The 22,569-nt window shown below is 38.0% G+C and overlaps 1 protein-coding gene across 1 annotated transcript; it reads left to right on the forward strand.

Annotated features, from left to right (window-relative positions):
* The first annotated feature begins 751 nt into the window (after window positions 1-751).
* On the forward strand, window positions 752-14,800 carry LOC108795160 (carboxypeptidase A1-like). The gene is made up of 11 exons (XM_018566363.1): window positions 752-816; window positions 1,229-1,310; window positions 2,828-2,962; window positions 3,416-3,514; window positions 5,124-5,225; window positions 7,208-7,306; window positions 7,451-7,561; window positions 8,115-8,205; window positions 9,655-9,854; window positions 11,898-11,982; window positions 14,613-14,800. Exons 1-11 carry the CDS (start codon window positions 752-754, stop codon window positions 14,798-14,800), a joined length of 1,257 nt encoding a protein of 418 aa, XP_018421865.1.
* Window positions 14,801-22,569: the final 7,769 nt, after the last annotated feature.

A 22,569-nucleotide genomic window follows, 5' to 3' on the forward strand; every position in this document is an offset into this window, starting at 1 on the left:
CACCAAAATTTGCTTGGGAGAAATAATAACCCAGTCCATCAACTTCCTTCCTGTGAGTTATTAACCTAGGTATGACCTATTAACAAAAATGGACCTTATTTGTATTTCACTCAGCTGTAGATCCTCAAATCATCTCTGAATCCATGCTGACACTGTCCTTCCTTTTTGGAGGTTGGATGCTTTTGTTCCCCATGGTCCCTGTGTGTGTTGTAAAGTAGTAATCATTTCAAGCTCACTCCCATGATGGACTACAATCTTTTGTTTAGTTCACTAATTTGTATTGAGATTGTAGTCCATCATGGAAGTGAGCTTAGTGCGGTGGCTACTTTACAACACACACAGGGATCACGAGGAACAAAAGAAGCCACCCTCCAGAAGGAAGGACAGTGCCAGCACCAATTCAGAGATGATTTGAGGATCTACAGCTGAGTGATACACTAATAAGTTACATTTTTGTCATTCGTTAAGTTATTTGAATGCATTTGTAAGATTTAACTCCGGAGTTTAGTGTCCCTTTAACTGTTCTTAGAAAATGATATACATCCAAACTTAGCTGCACTGGGAAGCAATGCCCTCATATCTTTTGGCACCTTAACTCTATAAAATTTCATGTGAGCACTATCAGCTAGGTAAGTCATGAGTGCTAAAATGAGTAATGACTTTTGATATAAAAAGACCTTGATAGAAATTCAAATAGAGCCTTATAAATAAACAGCATTTCTGCTGGTGCATTTTCAACACAGTAGCAGACATGAATACTTTGCTCGCCATCTCCATCCTACTAGTGGCTGTATACAGTCAAGAACTTTTTGTTGGGTAAGTCATTCACTCATTTCAATGGCCTAGAGGTAAATATAACTGCCATGTTACTGAGCAGAACATCTACTTAGCACCATTCATTCATAATACTAGTAATATCTTGCTTTGGATGTTTCCTGCATATGTTTATACTGAAGGCATACTGACTTATGTTTGTAGGTTCAAAATGGTTTAATAGACCCCTGAACATTACTGCTATTTTCAAACAATGGGTCAGTAAAATTATTGAGAAAAGGACACAATTATTTCCCTCTATTCTTTCTATTTAACCTCTTTCTTATTATATATGTGTTTGCCTGGCACAGTATATAATAGTGTGTGTGTGTGTGTGTGTGTGTGTGTGTGTGTGTGTGTGGCCATATTATGCATGTTTTTGCAAGCATTATAAAATAAAGACATTTTATTATAGAGATCAGGTTCTACGTGTTCAAGTCAAAGATGACACTCAGCTATATATACTGAGACAGCTGGAAAGTATGAAGCATTTACAGGTACCAATAGCTATTCCTATACCTTTCTCAGCCTTTTAACACTTATAATGTAATTGCAGCTAAAGAAAAGCTACTCACAGCAACCAAATTTATTTTAACTAACATCAGTTCACAGATGAATTCAGATTGACCTGAGCTAGGTCAAGTGTATTATAATATATATATTCCCTCCAATCTTTCATCACGTGAAGAAACTCATGTTAAGAGAAGCCAGCTTTTCCATCTTCTAAAAATGGATATGCGTGTTTGTTTCTGTACTTCCATCTAAGGGCCTGTGTCAATGGCTTTTGTTTGCATTAGAGGGGTTTTTATCCCCCATACAAGTCTATGGGAATTGCAAAACCCCCTTGAAGCATGTCAAATGCAGGTCAGAAGGAGGTCAACTTCATGTCAGTTGCGCCTGTCAATGAATTCTGAAGCATCTTAAATTGATACCATTGATACAACCCCAAAGCCCATTGACACAAATCCCTGTATTGTTAATAGTTTTTGACAGACCAGTGAAAGGATAGCCTGCGAGTTATGAATTCTGACAGGATGTTTTAGAGTTCTGCACTTTGCCTTATTGATAAAAGTCTAATTCCTTCTGCAATTGTTTAGACATTACAGTGGTACCCTAAAAAAATCTTAAATGTTAAAGGCAAATGCTGCTGTGAGTACCATCAATATTCTAGCTAACATTATTCTAGTGCACATGTCAAAATGAAATGTAAAATTATGATAATATGTCGTATGTTGTTGTAAGCAGGTGTTACTTTGTTTTTTCATGTTTGAATAAACACAATTTCACAATTTCACAATTTCATTGTGTTTATTCAAACATGTACACGATTCTGTAAAAAAACAAACATTTTTTTAAAGTAAGTTGTCTGAAAAAATGGGCAACAACTTTACAAACAATGTGTACAAAAAAAAGTTAAAAAGAACTAATAGGAACACACTACTAAAAACGAATTTCATGTATGCTGGAACCGATATCATGTGCAGATAAAATGATAACCCTTTTCCGCACATAAGGACTAACTGATATTCACGGTAACAATATTGTTACAATCTATTTATTTTGTTTGAAGATTTCATTTGTACATGAGCCAATGTTAAGACTCCTGATATGCAGAGCAGGATAGGATATCATACTGACATTTGAGTTCTGCAGATCACTCTAGGAGAGTGGCTCTCTCTGTAATCTGTGAGAGAAGACGGTTGGCAACACCTGAACACCCTTACCATTGTTGATCTTCCTAGCCATTGGGCAGACCATGTTGGTACAACTGAACAGTAAATTTTGTTGAAAAGGTGCAAAACAATTTGTTCTCCAACTCTCTACAAGATTGGGCATATTTAGCCAATATTTGTTTCTTGTGTATGTAATACCATATGAATACAGTCTACAGACTGCAATGATATCCCAACTGTAAAACTTTAATGCAGCTATAGTATAAACCTTGCTGAATACAACTTATTTTTCAACTTCTAGCTTTATTGTTGACTAATAACACAGATTACTTGTGTTTCAGATTGATTTTTGGCGCAGTCCTGCAAGGCCTAAACTTCCTGTGGACATGAGAGTTCCTTTCCCTGCTTTACAGAATGTTAAAGTGTTTTTAGAATCCAACAATATTGAGTACTCCATAATGATAGAAGATGTTCAGGTAACAAATATGTGTTTTAGAAATGGATAATGCATTCTAATGTATTAGTCATGTTTTGTTATTGTGTCGTGCACCTCTGCACCGATTTCTTCAAGGACCAGAAAACAATAGCCCAGTTTGTGGAAATAATTGTTCAGATTGCCCAACAGTCTATATGTACAGTTTGGTTGCCATACATGGCACAGTAATATTCTATACTTTAGCCATATCAAATTTAGTACTGGAGTAGCGAATTACTCCTACCTCTTGTTCTGTGATACTCTCATTCAACACCCAATATGTGTGACATTTGGAATCTACGGCCTGCAAACTGATTTTCCTCTCTGCGTGAGGTGTTGTATTTGAAGACCTTAACATTCAGACTATACAATAATATTATAGTAGCCCTAAATAACTGGTTCCCCATTTATGTTTATTTTAAATACTGAATGTACATTACAATCCTTCCTTTAGGAATTACTGGATCAGGAACACAAAGAAATGAAGGAGTCAAAATCCCGGGAAAGATATTCTAACAGTTTTAGCTATTCTTCATACCATACACTGGATGAGGTTGGTATAGTTTCAGACTATGAGATTTGAATATCTATGCAGAATCACACATTCAGTATGTGCTGGATCTGGTACATCAACACTGACAAAGGCAAAACAAACAAAATTTAGGCCCCATAATTTTGTACCTTTCTCATATCTGCCCACATGAGCATGTACTAGCTGTACATTCATCAGTAATAAATACATCAACAGACAATTCCACTATTACACTGAGCACAATGGAAGCAGATCATTCGGGGCCACAGAAATCACTTTTATTGGGGTGGCACCTATAGTTGTAGTATGAGCTGGTATGGTACTAGCTGTACTAGTCATAGAAATGTAAGAACTGCCATTATTAATTTATTTTTAATGGTGCTAGTTCCAGGGTTGTCATCCTTATTCTGACTCTACCTAATGTATCTCCTTTACCTAGCAGTCAGGCAGTGTATAACTGAGGCCAAATTCACATGCAGCACACATGGTAACGCACATACGCAAGCCCAAACAGTTTACCTTTCCCTATCACACCAAACTGCATTACATAGATGTAAACCAGCCACATAGGAACTATTTGGATTTCTACTAGCAATGCATCTTCATGCAGCAAAATATATGATTTTTGCATTAAAATTGGGCAAGAGTAAAAAGGCCTCATTTTTAGTTTCACGAATAAAAAAAATACTTTAAGTTACATTTGTATTATCATTTCTGCATTACACTGGTAAAAAAAAGAGAGGGAAAGAGGGGAATCAGGTCTATAAACATCAGCAGTTTCTAATATACGTTGAAAAGATTTCATATTTTGCTTTAACATGTCAAATGAATATGCAAGATAATTAATCTGAATAGCCTTTACTTGTATTTTATTGCTTTAACAAATGTTTCTGTGAAAACAGAAGAACTTGTTAAAGACAACCTGATACTAAAGAAGAATGTGAGCGATTGCCTGTTTAATGCCATGTTTTTTCATTAACATTAAAAACATATTTCAGCACAACACTAGCTAACACTTATCTTTGTACTAAAATATATTTGGCAGAAGTGAGAACACCAGTTAATGGATTTCTAAAGTTCACTCATACTATGGAATATGATGACACCGTAGTTGGAAAAGACTAGATATGTAACCCCACAACAAAATAGTTTTGTTTTGTTTTTCGGATCAATTCCTTTTTTTATTTCTTTCTTTATTTAATAAGGGTAAATCTGGTTACCATCAAGACAGTAATAAGGGAGAAAGCTTCCAAAGGGGACATAGACATGGATGACTCTGGTGGTGTTATAGATGTGTATATTGTCATTGTTTTCTTCAAAACAAAGAACACCTATGCTTTTTGCCCTTTCTGTGCTAACCTTGCCCTCCTATATGCACACTTACCTTGAAATTGTGCCTCGGAGGTTTGCTTACACCCTGCTACCAATCTTCTTTGCCCCGGCATCACGTGCATAGTAGCTTTCCATAAGGTTCCATGGGGCTCTCTTTAAAGAAAAGTGTGAAAATATTTTGGACACCACAGTCTTCAATTAGTTTCCAAGTACAAACAAGCAAAACGTCTGCTTATTGTTATTTGCATGGCACATACCAGTTTAACACACATTATGCAGTTGTATTAATTTTTCTCAGATTTACAGCTGGATAGACAGTCTGATAATGGAATACCCAAAATTGATCAGCAAGATTGATATCGCTCCGAGCTCTGAAGGTCGTCCAATTTATGCATTGAAGGTGAATGATCTGCTATTTTCATTTCTACAGCTTTATTTTCTTGTAGGCAAATGTACATAAAAAAATGAGAATAGACAAACAAGGGATACTATTACTATCATTCCAAATTAAAAACTTGGCAGAAGTGATTAAATACAATATGTTATTGTAGATCGATTGATCGGATTTTAAAGGTACCGGTCCACTTACATGCTTGGGTCACTGTTAAATGCATACATAGTCCCACCCAAAAAAATCAATCAATCATGAGAACCTATTCCATTTTGACTATTAATTTGAACCAGGGTGATAAAGCAGATGTAGTTTTGAGGTGTTGAATGATATGTAATCATATGTCCCACCTCAGTTGGGATTGTATGTTTTTCATTTTTACTATGTGGGCTATTCACAAAGCTGCCAAAGGCAGCCGAGTGAATAACTTAACCAAAGTGAAGTGAGCCGAACTATGTTTGGCTATTCACTCCGGCTCAGTATGGCTGATTTCATATGGCTCAGTATGGCTGATTTCAGCCGTACATCGGCTGAAATCAGCCATACATCAAGTGCCTTTGGTTGCCCTTCGGTCAGCCGAACATGCTCTGCATGTTCGGCTGAGCCGAAATGCAGAAGGACTTCGACTCAGCTGATCGAACATCTGGATCGGCCGAGCCAAAGCTCCGGCAGCCCACTCGCTGCTGTTCATCCCTATTCTCATAGTGGCCGCACGACAGTGAGTGAATAGCCGAATATCGCTGATCGGCATTCGACTCAGCAATTCTGCTCGGTACCTCTGTGGTACCGAGCAGAATAGAAAATCAGTGAAAAGAGTAAAAAAAATAGGTTGAAAAAACAATTTTTTAAAATGTATACGAATAGTAAAATTAAAAAAGAAAAAATATATATTGTTAGAAAGAAAAAAAATTATAATAAAAAAACAATTGGGCGAAGCTAGCAATGACAGCTAGCTCTCCCCAACTGTTTCCTTTTGGCTGGCACCTGCTGGAGTCTTCTAGCAGATCCCGGCCAATTAACAACATCTGGGCGGAGTCGGCCGTGATGCCATGGCAGGCTCCGCACAGATGTTGTTGTTTAATCACTGATCAGAGTCCCCAGGTCATTTGTGGAAGCTGATCTGTCATTACAACTGAGATCACGACTGGCTTCGCCCCGCTGTCATTTTCGGGGCTTAAAACCGGCCTTCAGCAGGCCGTTCGCCCCGCTTTGGCTGTTACTTCGGCTCAGTGAATAGCCCATACAGCAGCCCTTTGGTTCGACTGAACCGAAAGGCTCCGGCGGCCGAAGGGAGCCGAAGGATCAGCCGAATCTACAACTGGATCCTTCGGCTCCTTCGTGAATAACCCTACATATGTTTTGTACCTGAAAATTCATAGTGTAGTTCCAGACAGCAGGTAAATGCAATCAGTGAGCTATTTATGGTAAACAGAAAACACATCCCTGTGCAAAAACTGGAACTTTCACTCAGTATAACTCAATGTAAATTCTCTGTAATCCAGTGCACTACGACTGCACACAAACTTTCTAATAGAATAACCAGAAGGAGTAGACTTTGTGCATTTCATGAACTTCCTCTCTACTTCCTGTATGACCAATCACACTTAAACCTTCAATGTGGGGTTGAATTTAATTGAAGCCTGTCAGAAGCTTTTTATTATTGGCTTTTTCACCTATATATAAAAGGCGGCAGGGAGCATAAACATTTTAGATCCACTGGAATACCAACAAAAGCTAGCAGGATGGATTGAGGCATTACAGTAATGAGTGGATGAACGACTGAGCAGGAGCTATGCTCCCAGCATGCGACTCAAGCCTTAATTTTCAGTTTTAACGGGAACATACGTCTAATGATAATAAAAGAGAAAGTTGTGTCTGTTTGAATACAAACAGTACAAAATCATCTCTCTTCAATATGGCCATATGTTTGCTTCTGCTGTCATTTTTAAGGTTTACAAAAGTCTGATTGACTGATGTGTTTTCTTTCCTAGTTTAGTACTGGAGGTAATAAGCCAGCCATTTGGATCGACACTGGAATTCATTCTCGAGAGTGGATTACTCAGGCCACTGGAATATGGACAGCTAAAAAGGTATTAGGCAAATCAATTCAGACTGGCGTATCTATCTAAAGAGGCATAATGTTCAGATTTCTTATCATTCATAAATAAAAAATGGTTTTAATACCAAAAAAAAAAAGGTATTTACCATACAACTTGTTGTGTGTGTGTTAACAGATAGCAAGCACTTATGGGATTGATCCATCGCTTACTTCTATATTGGACAATCTGGACATTTTTCTAGAAATTGTGACAAACCCAGACGGATATGCATATACCCATAGCACGGTAAGGTTGGATTCAGTTCCCAGACATTTGTGGCTTTAACTAGATTTTCAGCATTTTTAACAGTTTAAACACAGGTACATTCTTCATCTTAGCACCAGCTGTGGCACTTTCTCCAGCTTGCTGTACTTATCTGTAGCTTTCTGTTTCAGGTGGGAAGACAGTTGCTAGGCAATATAATATATCAGTTTATGTCTGCAATTTATTTGTGCCTGCTGTTTTAGCAGAGATCATTAGCACAGAAAAATTGCCTGCGGTTTTCAAAGAAGTTTTGGTTTGTGAAAATGTGTCCTTACAGGATGTCTATCACTTCATCAAGTGGAATATATTCCCAAACTGCTGAATGCACCTTAGTGCCTGTGGTACAGTGTCCCTGTCCCAATTGTCAATAATATACAGCAATATACATTCTGCCGAGGGCATGCTGAGAATATACAAAAACAAACTCTATACAGTGCACAGTCATCTTTCTTAAAAACTTGCATCTGCAATACAGAGAATACACAAGAAACTGAACTATTTTCTTGCTGTACTTTGTTTTTCATTGATGATCTAGAATCGCATGTGGAGGAAAACCCGGTCCATCAATGCAGGCTCTTCTTGTGTTGGGGTGGACCCAAACCGTAATTGGAATGCTGGCTTTGGAGGTACGCAATCATTTATTATGCCAGTTAATATCACAACTGCCAAACTCCTGTTGCTTGAAGGGAAGAGTGTTGTATTTTAATAAAGCTTATTTATTTATGTTCATTACCAAAAATTATATAATTTTATATTTTTGATTTGGATTTTAAATTGCAGGTAGTAAGGCAAAAATAGAAAAGGCTTTTTAAGCTGCTGTTGTGCTCTGACTGTCTCAGAGGAGGGACATGCTACTTCTTTCTTTCTTATCAGAAAATCTAAAAATGTCAGTTACATAGACCAACAAGCATGCACGCAGTGCTGGGGCTTCATATTAGAAAACCCATCATGCTTTACAAACTCAGTGTTTTGAATGAATCTTGTAATAACTTTTGTTAAGTATTTTTATAAAATAATTTCAAAAATTATCGAAAAGCATACATTTAGAAACAGTCAAAAACATTTAAATAAAAAATTATCAAAGCCATGGGTACTTTAGCAACAATTCAAATGATAGAACTTGACAAAAATGAAATAAATGATTTATTCAGTTGCTTAGTACAGACACTGTGTTAGTTTTTTAACACAGTAATTATTTTGGTGGAAAATTGGCTACCAGGCTTGTTTGGTATAGCTGGTATCATAAAGACTAAGTGCTTAGCCTTATATTGGAACACCAGATGGTATCTGTCAAAAAAGTGTGCAGTCCTTAAATCTTGACATTCTAGAAGTTGTAATGATTTGGTAAGGAGTTTTAATAACACATTTCTAGGGGTCCTAAAACTATAACACAATAATAGTTGGGATTACAGAAACAGAACCCTGAAACGTAAGGCTATATCTGTTTGAGCACCTCTAGTGTAAAGGACAGTAAAGTATAATAACTTATAGAAATCAGCTTTAACAAGCTGTAATAAGACTGATAATAGCTGGTATGTGATTGGTTGCTATGGATGCTATGGATTTTATGTTACTGAATAGTAGGATGTTATAAAAAATTATTGTTATGCGCAACCCTCTGAAAAAGGTGTAACTGGGCAAAGCTATATCATACATTTATGAATTACTAATAGATAGAGGAGCAGACACATCTGTAGTGTTAAAAGAGTAAGAGGATGTGCACACAACCGGTAGGTTTCTGTCTCTCCAGTGTCTCTTTTTTTATCTATTTCTCCTTTCGCTAATTGATGTAAAGTAGAAGAGTGATGGAGGTTCAAACGGAAATCATTGATCTCTATTGATCAGCACAAAATAGGGTAACTAGAGAAAAGAGCAATGTCCCTACAGAAATGTAAACATCCATATTCCTGTTACTTTTTCATCTCTGAAAATATGAAATAACATTGTGGGAGAAATTAAAGCAAACACCTGCATGCCCAGCATTTAACTGCAAAGACTAATTATTGCATTACTTTGAAACTGTATAAAAAAAGCAAAGGAAAAGCATTGAGAATAATAAACATGCTTTATTGCAGGACCCGGTTCCAGCGGCAATCCATGTGCTGAGACGTACCATGGACCATATCCTCATTCTGAGCCTGAAGTTAATGCTATTGTGGACTTTATCCTAGCGCATGGTAACGTAAAGGCTATGCTCACCATACACAGCTATTCTCAGATGCTGCTGTTTCCTTATGGCTACACGAAAAATCTTGCAGCTGATCACCAGGAGCTGGTAAGAATGAGCAACAGGCAGGAATTATGTGTTGAGTGTATATTTTTAATGCTGTGTTTCCTAATTACAAATGCCAACTAGAGATTAAGGAAGCTTATTGCACATATGCTAACATTCTAAACAACCACATGGGCTTTCTGCATACCAACTAGCACACAACCAGCCAAGATTTCTAAGCAGGGGTCTAATGTGGCTCATCAATGTCTCCATAAAGTAGGTGAGACAGGCCACTTTCATCTAATTAGAATGGATTCAAAACTTATTAAATATTTTAGGCACCTTTAATTTGCCAACTTCTATCTAGAGGTAGTGTTTCATGTAAATATAGATATCATGATTGCTGAATTCCATTTGAAGGATTCGTATGAGCACTACATTGATATTTTTCAGTGAAGAACAGTTTATTTGGGGCGGGGGGGAATTTGTTTCAAGGCATAAGTTGCTTTCATCAAACATAATGGGGTTGATCTACTAAAGGTAAATAGACCATTAATTTTGGAAGGGAATTTGTACATTGCAGGAGACGTTTCCCTCAGCTCTGTGAATGTGGTAAAATTTCACTTTGGAAAGAATACCCAATCACGTGCAAAGAAAATAAAAACAGTATTTTAACTTGCACATAATTGGATGATGGAAGTCAGCGAAGCTTCCCCTCAATCACTAAACTTGGAGGAAACCAGCCTTGCAAAGTGAACAGTAGACATGTGCGATTCGTTTCGTTCCGAATCGAAATTCGGACGAATTTTCGGAAATTCGGACATTCGGATGTATCCGAATTCCGAATTACAGACATAACGAATGCAAACGAATCCGAATTTCCATTTCCGAAATTCGGTAGCGTTCGTACGAACGTTCGTTTCGTTTTCTGTTCTTATTCGTTTCTTATTCGTTTCGTTCGTTGAAATCAAAGTGACATTAGAGAAGGAGAAAAATATTTTTTCCCCCTCAAATGTCACTTTTGCTGCAAACGAACGAACGAAACGAATAAGAACAGAAAACGAAACGAACGTTCGTACTAACGCTACCGAATTTCGTCCGAATCCAAATTCCGAATCCGAATTGACTTTCACACCCGAATCCTGAAAAACGAAATAACACAAATCCGAATTTAAAACGAAACGAAACACATTTTTTGGCAGTGCACATGTCTAGTGAACAGCCTATTTACCTTTAGTAAATCAACCCCAAGGTGTCTCTTACATTGGGCCTAAAGTTTAAAGGAAATAAAGCAGAGTCTCATGAATAGCCCCACAGCATAAATGCATGTTGCAAAAACTCTGAAGATAAAATTGGTTCCTGGTCACAAGGTCCCTTCCTGGTCACAAGGAACCTAGGCCTTTTATGAGCATCTTGGGAGATTGATGCCATCATGCTTCTTCCCCCTTATCTGTTCAGTGACTGAATACTTCTGTGGTCTAACTTTTTATATTTATCTTCTTATTGTAAAGTTTTTGTTCAGAATGTATTTGCATTTTGGTCATGTTGTGGAGCCACCCATTAGATTGTGCATGGTTTAGAATTTTAGTCATGACAATTTTGTCATTACATGTTTACAAGTGCACAGTCACAATGAGACATGTTTAGAAAGATGGGCATGAAGAAAATACAGGAAAGTCAAATCATCTAATTGAAGGTGTGTATTGTTAACTGTGTAATCTGCCCCAGAAGCAAGAAACACTGGATTTGATTACTCACTGTGGGAAACATCTTTAATATGCTTTGAGCTAAATATATCACATAGTCCATCTGAAAGATAAACATATTAAATCCCTGGTATATGTGTGAGCCTGATCAAATGTAGAAAACAAAGAAATATTTATAGTGATTTACATCAATCTCATCTACAAAATCCACAACAAAGTACATAATAAAGCCAGTAATTGTTAGTCACATTCATCTGGACTCTGCTGAACATTACAGAACAAGTCCAGTTGAACCTGAGCCACTACTACTATCTAAAGTATACTATGACCTTTACAGACAAAAGGACCTGATGTTCCCCAGAGTTATGTTCTATAAACAAGTAAACAATTGTATTTTCAGAATGAACTGGCCAAAGAAGCTGCTGATGCTCTAGCATCTTTACATGGAACTCGGTATACATATGGCTCCACCATTGCTACCATTTGTAAGTAGTCACACAGGGAATTGTGCATGTTAAATCCAATCAAGAATTTAGGAGAAGAGAAATTGTGGCATGAGAGAGCTATAAGTGTGGTGGATGTAAAGAGTGAAAGGTTAGCTTATGTGTTTGATTACTTACAATGTTGTTGGCTGTGTGGAACTTTGAAGTCTTATTCATCAGCATTTCCAGGGGCAATGTGTGGGGTGTAAAACTTCTAACGCCCTGTGAAAACCCAACTACTGTCTGGTTTCAGTAAAGTAAAATCTAATTTGTTGTTATGCCTATCTGCACTTTATACCTTGCACTTTACTCCTTGCAGTGTTTTATATTTAAGGCAATTATATGGGACAAATGCACTATTTGCTTGCAGCTTCTGCTATACAACTACTCTCTCTAGAAGTATTATTCCAATTTAAAGCTGATACTTGATCTGCTCATATTTTGCCTTCCATGGTTCCTCCCTACCTATTAGCAACATGCCAATGAAGTCTAAAAATAAAACTTTTATGTTTTCATTATATATACCTTATTTTAGACCCAGTGATGTTATCACTGGGTCTCTGCACTTCTCTATACAATGTTGGCAGGTTGTGGCTGGTGGGAGGGGTCTGACCTTTGGGAGGAGTTATGTATCATGATGCCTTGCTAAGTGTATGCCAGTATTTAGGAGTGGCATTTTTAGACAGGCTGTATTTACATGCAGGCCACCCTATGTTCACCCACATGAGATGCTCAGCCTCCATGATTAACGTTGTGCACTACTGCGCAGTGGTTAGTGTGCTTTTGTAGTTTAAAGCATCTTACTAGGAACATACTCTATTCAGATGCTCTGCAATTCAAATGGCTTCTGAATATCAATGTAAACCTGACAATATCCAATGGTACTGAAATGCTCCAGCATTAAACTTTCCTAAACATGTCATTATGTGTATACCACTACAGCCTGGGTGCCCCAAAACTGAACTTGGTATAACTGAGGGTCAACACAACCAACGCTTCCTTTTAGTGTTGACCCTTTTTCTGTCCATCCTCTTGAAAGTTCCTACTGGCCCATCACTATGGTGGACAGCCTCACAAGTAATAGAAACAAATGAGGGGAGAGAGGAGGTGGGGACAACACTTGAGACTATCAAGGAGTCTTGACACTTGCCATGTACTGTAGCTCAGAGTTTATGGTAACCTGGCTGCAGAATAAAGCATCTGAAGGTATATGCAGGCACCATTTGCCTGCAATGTTGTGCTGGAGATTGTCAGTCCCATTCTAGAATTGGAAGATATACTTTAAAGAACAACTTCACCTTTAGCGATGTTGTCCTTTAATTAAAACACCCCGAGTGCAGCCAGCCTGGGATTAAATTTACCTATATTCCCCAATCTAGCAATGTTACCTTTGACAGGGTGCCAGCACCTCTGCATACTGCTCATGTGCACTATGGCCCTATTCATTCCCGGGCTGTCTACAGTCACTCAGAATAAAGCTTTCGCTATAGGAATTTATGGGGCTGCAAAGTGAAGAGAAGCCAGCCAGGACCATGTTGGAGGTAAGATTGGTGTAGCAAGGCTAAAGGTAGTTATAATGCCAGGCTGGCTGCACTTAGGGGGATGGGTGGGTCTCTTAAAGGACAACTTAATGAATCACACAGTTATCCTTTAAGCTATCTTTTACAATGTTTATTTTTAAATGATGGTTATGTTTTGCTGTCCTTTTAGCTATGAATACTGCCTAGTGATGTTCTGATTTGATTTGATGACAAGTTGAGATATGGAGCTAACAAAACAAAGATGGCTGCTATGCTATCCAGTATACAGTATACAGCCCCTCAGAGAAATGAAAAAGTAAATTTCACTGGCGCCAGCACACGCAACTATTCATGAATAACGCACAAGTACACTCATGAGGCAGCTCCCACTGGTTAGGGTAAACCGGAAAATCTAAGAAACATAAAACAAAGGAGCGCCTCCATAGTGTAAAACAGTTTTAATAAAGAAAAAAGAACAGCTAGGACTGTACTTGCAAACGACTTTTGAATTCAGGCATGTAACATTGGATGGATATAGGAAACCACAGAGTTTGCAAATCGAAAAAGTTAGTGCTGCACCAGAGTCTTCTAACTGCAGGTCTTCCACGGATTGATGCGTTTCAGAGGCCACACCCCTTTCGTCAGAACCTATGTTAGGTTCTGATGAAAGGGGTGTGGCCTCTGAAACGCGTCAGAACCTGTTAGGTTCTGACAAAAGGGGTGTGGCCTCTGAAATGCGTCAACCCCGTAATAATTTTGCGGTTCCTTGTGTTTTTTATTTTTTAATGACTATTTTGTAACAAGTTTACAGAGTGTCTTAATTAGCCGCCAATTGGAGTTTGATACTTATTTCTTTGAGATTATAGGTTACTCTGAGTGTACCTCTCCTATCTCCTACTTCAAGAGTTTTTGCTGTTTCATCCTAGATACTCTCAACTAGCATGTTGTATTTCTAAAAAAACCTTTTTGTGTCCTTTGGAAAACACTGTATTTGTATGCGTTCGTTTTCACTTTAAAAGTTTAATAAAAACAGATTTAATCATAAATATGACACATACTTGACAGTAATGTATGCAGACTTGTAATGTTATCAACTTAATGTACCCTATATAGATCAGGCGGATGGCACAACAACTGACTGGGCATATGACAATGGCATAAAATATTCCTACACCTTTGAGTTAAGAGATACTGGGAGATATGGCTTCCTCCTTCCTGCTGAACAAATCCTACCCACAGCTGAGGAGACATGGCTGGCACTAATGACAATCATGGAGCATGTCAGGGATCACCCCTACTGACACTCCAGAGATGGTCATTCTAATATGCTAAGTCTATGTCTTAAGCATCTTTAAATAAATCAATTAACTGCTATTATCACTGCAGTGTGAATTATTTGTTTATTTAACAAGTGATAAATATACCGCAAAATACTACTTTGTCTTTAACTGTTTATATTTTCAAGTGTATGTCCAGGTATAGCTTTTTTTCTAAGTTTTAGATAGAGTGGGATCAGATTGTTACTGCTGTCCAGGGCTCTGTTTAAGAGATTTCCTCCCACTTCTTGTAAAGCTAACAATGTTTTTTCCACAGCAACACAGACAGATTATTATTTTTTTGAGGAAATGAAGGGGGAAGGTTAAGAAAAAAAATTGCTTGGAGTTTTTATTATTGTAGTATTACAAAATCCTTATATTGTTTTTACATGTTTAGATACATCTAGCATCCAGCACACATATTTTTAACTTTAGATCATTCTATCCTAGGCAATTCCTGGGATTTAATCATAATGATTTGAAGTAGAGTATGCAGTACAAAGACAGAACAGTAGAGGGAACTAGCCAGCCAAATATCTTAATATTTGCTGGTTGCTCAACGGAATTTATGGTTTGCTTTAATCAACACATTATTAATATTTGTAAATTCAACATATTCCATATTTTAAGAAAGCTTTTACTATTAACTATAGTGTGATGCTGAAAGCAGTTGTGAACACACAAAACTGACACTGCAAACTGACAACACTCAGATGATGATAATGCCTATATAGGTGAACATTATTATGTTGTGTGATGTAATTGACTTTAGGCACAATACTTGCCCAATACAGTCTGATATTTGGAGCATCAGTTGTTTTAACATATTCTTATGGTGCATTAATAAATATTTTTTTCAGTGTGTGTGTGTGTAGTAGTAGTACCAAAGTATATGCTAGTGGTAATTTAAAGTAGTATTCAACTCTCAAACATTTTTTTCAAAAATGAATCCAGATCAAACAAATATACATAGCAGGCGTGGCTGTTAAAATGCAGCCACTGCTGTGTAAAATGACACTTTCAGATGGTCTGCAAGTGTCAATGAGTAATATAGTGTAACATTGGAGTGTCACATAGTAATAGGGATGCACCGATACCAATACTAATATTGGTATCAGTGCCGATACTGAGTTTTTGGGCGAGTACTCATACTCACCCAAATGCTCTTATACCTTCCCGGATACCGGAACTTCGGGTCAGAGGAAGTAGGGGAAGGGGAGCATGGTGTGCCGTAGGGGAACATGGAGGAGGCTTCCCAGGCAATCAGGAAGCCAGGTGGCAAGTAATAGACATGTGCGATTCGGTTCGTTCCAAAAAAAAAAAATTACAACATTTTCCCTCTACAACACTTTCTTTGGTTATAAGTTCAGAGGCAATAGTGTAGTGGTTAGAGTCCTGGTTTGCCATTGTCAAGGTTGCAGGTTCTAATCTAGGGACTGACCTGAACTGAGGCAAGTTAAGCCTGCAGTTCTTTGGATGTTGTTGTGGGGTCTTTTGTGACTTCTTGGATGAGTCGTCGCTGCGCTCTTGGGGTAATCTTGGTTGGCCGCCCACTCCTGGGAAGTTTGTTTTCGCCATTTGTGGATAATGGCTCTCACTGTGGTTCACTGGAGTCCCAAAGCTTTAGAAATGGCTTTATAACCTTTTCCAGACTGATAGATTTCAATTACTTTGTTTCTCATTTGTTCCTGGATTTCTTTGGATCTCGGCATGATGAGTAGCTTTTGAGGATCTTTTGGTCTAGTCACTTTGTCAGTCAAGTCTTATTTAAGTGGTTTCCTGATTGCGAACAGGTGTGGCTAGAGAAATTGAACTCAGGTATGATAAACCAGAGTTAAAGGTGCCCATACAACTTACGATTATCGGACAAAACTTTTCGTCCGATGATCGAACCATCGTACGATTTTCGTACGACGGCCCCATCCTGCCCCGACTATCGCAAGGTTCAATCAGCGGTAGTTAAAAAAAACACCTGGATGACTTATGGTAATTGAGCGTAATTATTTTCGTTTGTGCATGCGCAGTGTTAATCGTACGACTTTTGACGGACGGAAATGCCACCAACCATGCGAACATCGTACGATCGACCAAAGTGTTCAAACATGCTTGACCGTCAAAAGTCGTACGATTGTACAGTACTATCGGTCGGGTACTACATTCACACGTTACAATTGTCGTACAAAAAGTCGATTGCATACGATTATCTTACAATAATCGTAAGGTGTATGGGCACCTTAAGTTATGTTTTAACAGGGGAGGCAAACACTTTTTCACACAGGGCCATGTGGATTTGGATTTTGTTTTCCCTTAATAATAAAAACCTTCCTTTAAAAACTGCATGTTGTGTTTACTTGTGTTATCTTTGACTAATATTTACATTTGTTTGATGATCTGAAACATTAAAGTGTGACAAACATGCAAAACAATGAAAAATCAGGAAGGGGGCAAACACTTTTTCACACAACTGTAGGTACTAGAATTGAAGTGGTTAAAATAAGACCTGTTGATCCTGCCATGAAGGTTTTTGTTCAAGCACATACTCCCATGGGAGACATTTACCTGTTTCTGTCTGTAGATATCCCATTGCACACCTGGCCAATGTGTCCCTTGTAGTTTATTGCGAGTGCTGTAGTAACTAGTGGATAGCGCCAAGGTAGATACACATAGAGAATGAGTGTAACAACAGTGGACTATGCTCTCTTTGTAGCCACCTTATATCTACATGTATGCATTCCAGTGATGGCTGCATGACATTTCTCAGGGCAGATTTCCTGATTGTAACAACAGTGGACTATGCCCGTATAATGTGTGTTGAATCCACTACTTGTTGTGTCCATCGCAAGCCCATATAAGCTGGTGACATTTAAGGATCAGAATTGGGAGACAGGAATAGAGAATAAGTTCCCAGCACACTGTCATTCCTTCATCAAAAAATGTCTGTTGTTGATGTTAGTAGTTCATCATATCACAAAGATAAAGCAATGTTTCAGGAGCACGTAGGTTCCCTCTATCGTGGTCCCAAAACTTTGCTTTATTCTTGTGATATCATGAACAACTAACGTCTCTTTCTATGTTTTTCTTGCCACTTTTACCATGTTCTTGTTCTTTTCTTTTGTGTGTTCCTTTTCCTTCCTGTTTATCTTATTTATCTATCCTTCTTTCCCTTTCTTCCCTTCTCTTCCTCATTTCCTCTGTTCCTTTTTCCTAACTTATGTGGACACTTTCTATCACATCATGGCCGATTGGTTGAGATATTTCCATCTGGGATGCTGGTGGGTTCAGGGAGCTCCATGGATCAGTCCGTGGTATAGGTTCTGTGGCCTTCATTACTCTCACTAGCAGTACCCCTATACGGGTTCGCTACCTATACCTCCCCTACTGGGTCTGTTAGTTGGTTTCATGTATCTCAGGTTTGATCTTCCTTTGTATTTACAATTTGATACTTCTCTGGAAAGTGTCCTCTACCCATTCTACTTTGTCTTTCTTGTATTAAGATCTCAATAATATTTCTAATATTTAAAATACTTTATTTTCTATGCTTTTATTTGCAATTGTTTAGCTTGGTGACAGGGTCTCTGGTGTTACATTGTTTTTTAAACAGCACTTAAATGATTACTGCTCCATTTTTAAGTAAAGCAAGTTATATAACAGCTCTAATAATGTAAATAAATACTAAGGATGCACCGATACCGATAATAGTATTGGTAGAGGTACCTATATCGAGTATTCGGTTGAGTACTCGTATTCGCCCAAATGCTCCCAATGCCTATCCCGATACCAGAACTTCCAGTATCAGCAGTATGACTCGCCGCCTGGCTTCCTGATTGGCTGGGACGCAGGCTCCATGCTCCCTCGTCACCAGGGAGCATGGAGCAGGCTTCCCAGCCAATCAGGAAGCCAATGGGCAGGTAATGACTTGCCTCCCTGGCTTTCTGATTGGCTGGGAAACTGACTCCATGCTCCCTCGTTACTTGGTGAAAAATATGGTACTCGTACTCGATACCGAAAAACCGATATCGGTGCATCCCTAATAAATACATTGCAATGCTCTTTAAGTGTCACTAAACTCAATAAAAAACTCAAAAATAATATTCCTTACATTCATAAGTAGCCATCTAAATTCCTTTAAATAGCAATGCGAGATTGTATATGCAGAAACATACTCACTTACTTTTTGAGGGTGGCTATGTGGGAAGTAGCCGCTCTCCTCGGCATGTTCCCAATATGAACTACTGTATCAACTATCAACTCATCCAGTGCCACCAAGAAAAGCTTCTTTCTTATGCGCAATTTGCCCCTTCATCACAACCCCTTCTATATGACACTCAAGTAATCTTGGGAGATGTAGTCGTACCTCAAAAGTGGAAGTTTGGAACAAGCCCTTCTATTGACAGTATGGTAAGGAATGAATCAGGATGCTGAAAAAAAAAGGTAATTAAAAATTGTTTGTTGAATAAAATCAAGAGGTGTTTCTTTGGAAATCACGCTGGATTGGAAAGTTATTTTTAACTAACATGGTGACTGTGGGAAAGGAGCACATTGTGAGTTTTCAACTCTAGATTAGTAAATTGAATTTTTGCACTTGGCCCGTTATTCCAAGGACTCGTTGCTGCAGGAGCTCAAGAAAACAAGCCTCTTACTGATAAGTGTTATGTTCTATGGAATTATAGGAGAGATATATTGGGGCTTATTTTACACATAAGTAACATACATTAAAACATGCCACAGATACTGCTTTTATTTTTCTATAAAAAACGAATCTGTGTGGTCCTTTATCAAACTATCAAATTATATTCCCACTTTTGTAGCCAAATTGGAATAACACCTATTTTTTATATTTGTTACATGTTCCCAATCACATAGCATAAACTAAAAACAAATTAAGAAATGCTTCTTGCAGTTTACATTGCTTTTACTTGGATTAGGGTTTTAAGGGTTAAAAGCTCTTGCTTCTCTTTCTTTGAAATGTTAGGAAATGTTAGGATAGGGCTGTGAGGGGTTTGAGGTGCCTTGTCCATTGTACAGATACTACTAAATTGTAAGCTCTCACGAGTAGGGCCCTTCTAACCCTATTGTACTGAAATTGCATTGTATTGTAAATTGTATTGTAACTGTACTGTCTCCTCCATTTTGTAAAGCGCTGAGCAAATTATATATAAATCCATAATAATAATAATATAATAATACAGTATATTAATGAAGCTTATCAGAGAAACACAATCGTCAAATTTCAGTCTTATTTAGGACAGGTCACTGTGAAGGGGCTGGGAAATATCTGGAATCAGCCATTTTACCTGCAATAACAAAACATCTGAAAGGTAAGATATTTTTTTTTTTTAAGTTATTTTTTGGTATGCTGTGTAGATAAAGGAACAAATAACAAACTTATACAAGGGTTTTTTCACATTTTACTGCAAAAGTAGAAATACACTTTAGTGTGTTTCCAAAGTGTAACTATAGATCCAACTATACTATCCAACTATAGATGTTACTTTGTAGACTGTAATTACTTTGCAAAAACGTTGATGTCTTTTAAATATAGGTAGATTGGCTTTGTGCCAGTCCATAAGTACAACACCAGTCATTAAAGTGTCAGTAAAAAGTAAAAAGTAGGATCAATCATTTCAAAATAACACTGCTCAATTCTATGAGGACATGTTTTGTCTGTTTCTGGAACATTCTGGATATCAACACTGTGGTTTATTTGGGGCTGTAACAATACCGTCCCTATTATGGGCTTGAGCTCTATTTGAGCTCCATATTTCTTTGTATACACAGTTACTAGTTTTTTTCTTCACCTACTCTGTGTTATCTTGTGAGGGCCTCAGACCTGAGCTTTTTTTTTTAACTAATTATCAATAAATATGCACTGTGCTAAAAGTGGTAAATAATAATTATGTATAAAAATCAGCAATAATTCAGTGATATTAAAAACAAAAATTATGTAAAAAAATAGGTGATATATCCCCAATAAACTAGACATTAAATAAGTACACAAACTGGAAATTATCAGTAAGTGGTACAGATAGCAACTAGAATTTTAACAACATTGTATGAAGTGTAAAATGCTGTGGAATCTGGGAAAAGAAAACAGAGGGGGTGCCTTTCCTGGTGCAGATCAACTTTATTTTCAATGATCATAAATAAACTGGAAGATACTCACAAACATAGATAAGAACAGCCATATATAGTAAGCTGGCAGCAGATGGACATCCACTGAGGGGATCCAGTGTGCAGGTGACGTTGACGCGTTTCCGGGGCACGCCCCCTTCGTCAGATTCCACAGCTTTCCTGGCTTTTTTGGGGGGCAGCATCCTGCAGTGTGCTTGTAAGGATTTCCCAGTGAGGAGGGATTGTCTTTTTGCGGCGCTTCATTGCTTTGGAAGTGTAAAATGCAGTCAGTGCAATCCAAAAACAAAAGTGAACGTTGAATTAGCAGTGCAATCCAGGCAAATGTGACCTTTTTACATGAAGGGCAAATTATAGTCATTGGTAGAGTAAACTTTCATTGGTACAGTAAACTCTCTGTTATTCACATTGCTTCCTGTCTCAGCTGAACAGGAAATTTAGCACAATGCTGTGCTTGATATTTTGTATTGGACGGCAGGCTCCTGTGTGATAACAATAAAGTTAAGTGGAAAAAAAAGTAAAAAAAGTAAAAAAAATAATAATATAAATAATAATCGAAAAATTGATAAGTGAAAAAAGTAAAAAAAAAAGAAAAGAAATAAAAAGTAAAAAATAATAAATAAAAATGAAAATAAAGATTAAAACTAGGAATGCACCGATATATCGGCCACCGAAACATATCGGCCGAAAATGGCGGATATATTGGTGCATCCGTGATTTCTTTCCTCCCCGCTGGGCGCTGCTCTGTGTCCCAGCGTGGAGGAGAGAAAGTGAAGAGTGCTGCCGGATAAGAACGTTGTGAGCGGCCGGTGTCTCTCCTCCCACACCGCTTGGCCGCCTATCACAGTGCGGCAGAGTGGTGTGGGGTCGGAGACAGCGCTGTCACAGGAGGCTGGGCTTTCCTCTCTACACCGCTCGATCAGCCTCCTGTGACAGCGTGTCAGAGAGAAAAGCAATGTACACATACTCAGTGATCAGTGATCGCTGAGTGTGTGTACATAATTGAGGATATGTTATGTTAACTATATCCTCAATTATGAATGAATGGGAGTGAGCTACATCACCCCCATTCATTCATAATTGTGGGTTTAGTAAACAAACAATGTTCTCATGTTATCAATGAACAGGAACACTCATAGATCAAAAACAGCTATAGTATGCATTCCTATTACAATGCTGATGTGATAACAGCATAGTATTTGCTGGGACTTTAGAAATGGTTCTCCACGAGAGAATGTTTGTGAAAGTCAGATTCTCTGCTTTATAAATAAAGGCCTCTTAAAATATTATTAATATGTTCTTTTGCACGAACCTGCAGTGCCAGGGTGGTCTGCCTCACAAATAACAGACCACATGGTTACTGCATAGTCACTACATGAATGGTTTATGAATGGCAACCCAATGAAAGTGAAATGTGGTGAACAGCAAATTGGCCATAGGCGATGCTTTAAAAGCTTTTACTGCTCATCAGTTTAATGTTATCAGTAATTATTGCTCTCATGCCGATGTTCGCGGCGATATGTAACATGTGCAACACAATAGGCGGAATCGTTGTTTTTGCACGTTGGCGCACCCAACACATGTTTGCATGTGTATAGGGGGGGGGGGGGGGGGGGCGTTTAAAA

The sequence above is a fragment of the Nanorana parkeri genome, unplaced genomic scaffold, assembly GCF_000935625.1.
Source record: "Nanorana parkeri isolate BGI_ZX_2015 unplaced genomic scaffold, ASM93562v1 scaffold27, whole genome shotgun sequence".
Lineage (NCBI taxonomy): Eukaryota > Metazoa > Chordata > Amphibia > Anura > Dicroglossidae > Nanorana > Nanorana parkeri.

Coding starts and splice junctions, on each gene's coding strand:
- LOC108795160 (XM_018566363.1), top strand. CDS start 752: ATGAATACTTTGCTCGCCATCTCCATCCTACTAGTGGCTGTATACAGT. Junction 817..1,228: donor AGTCAAGAACTTTTTGTTGG/GTAAGTCATTCA, acceptor ATTTTATTATAG/AGATCAGGTTCTACGTGTTC. Junction 3,515..5,123: donor CATACCATACACTGGATGAG/GTTGGTATAGTT, acceptor AATTTTTCTCAG/ATTTACAGCTGGATAGACAG.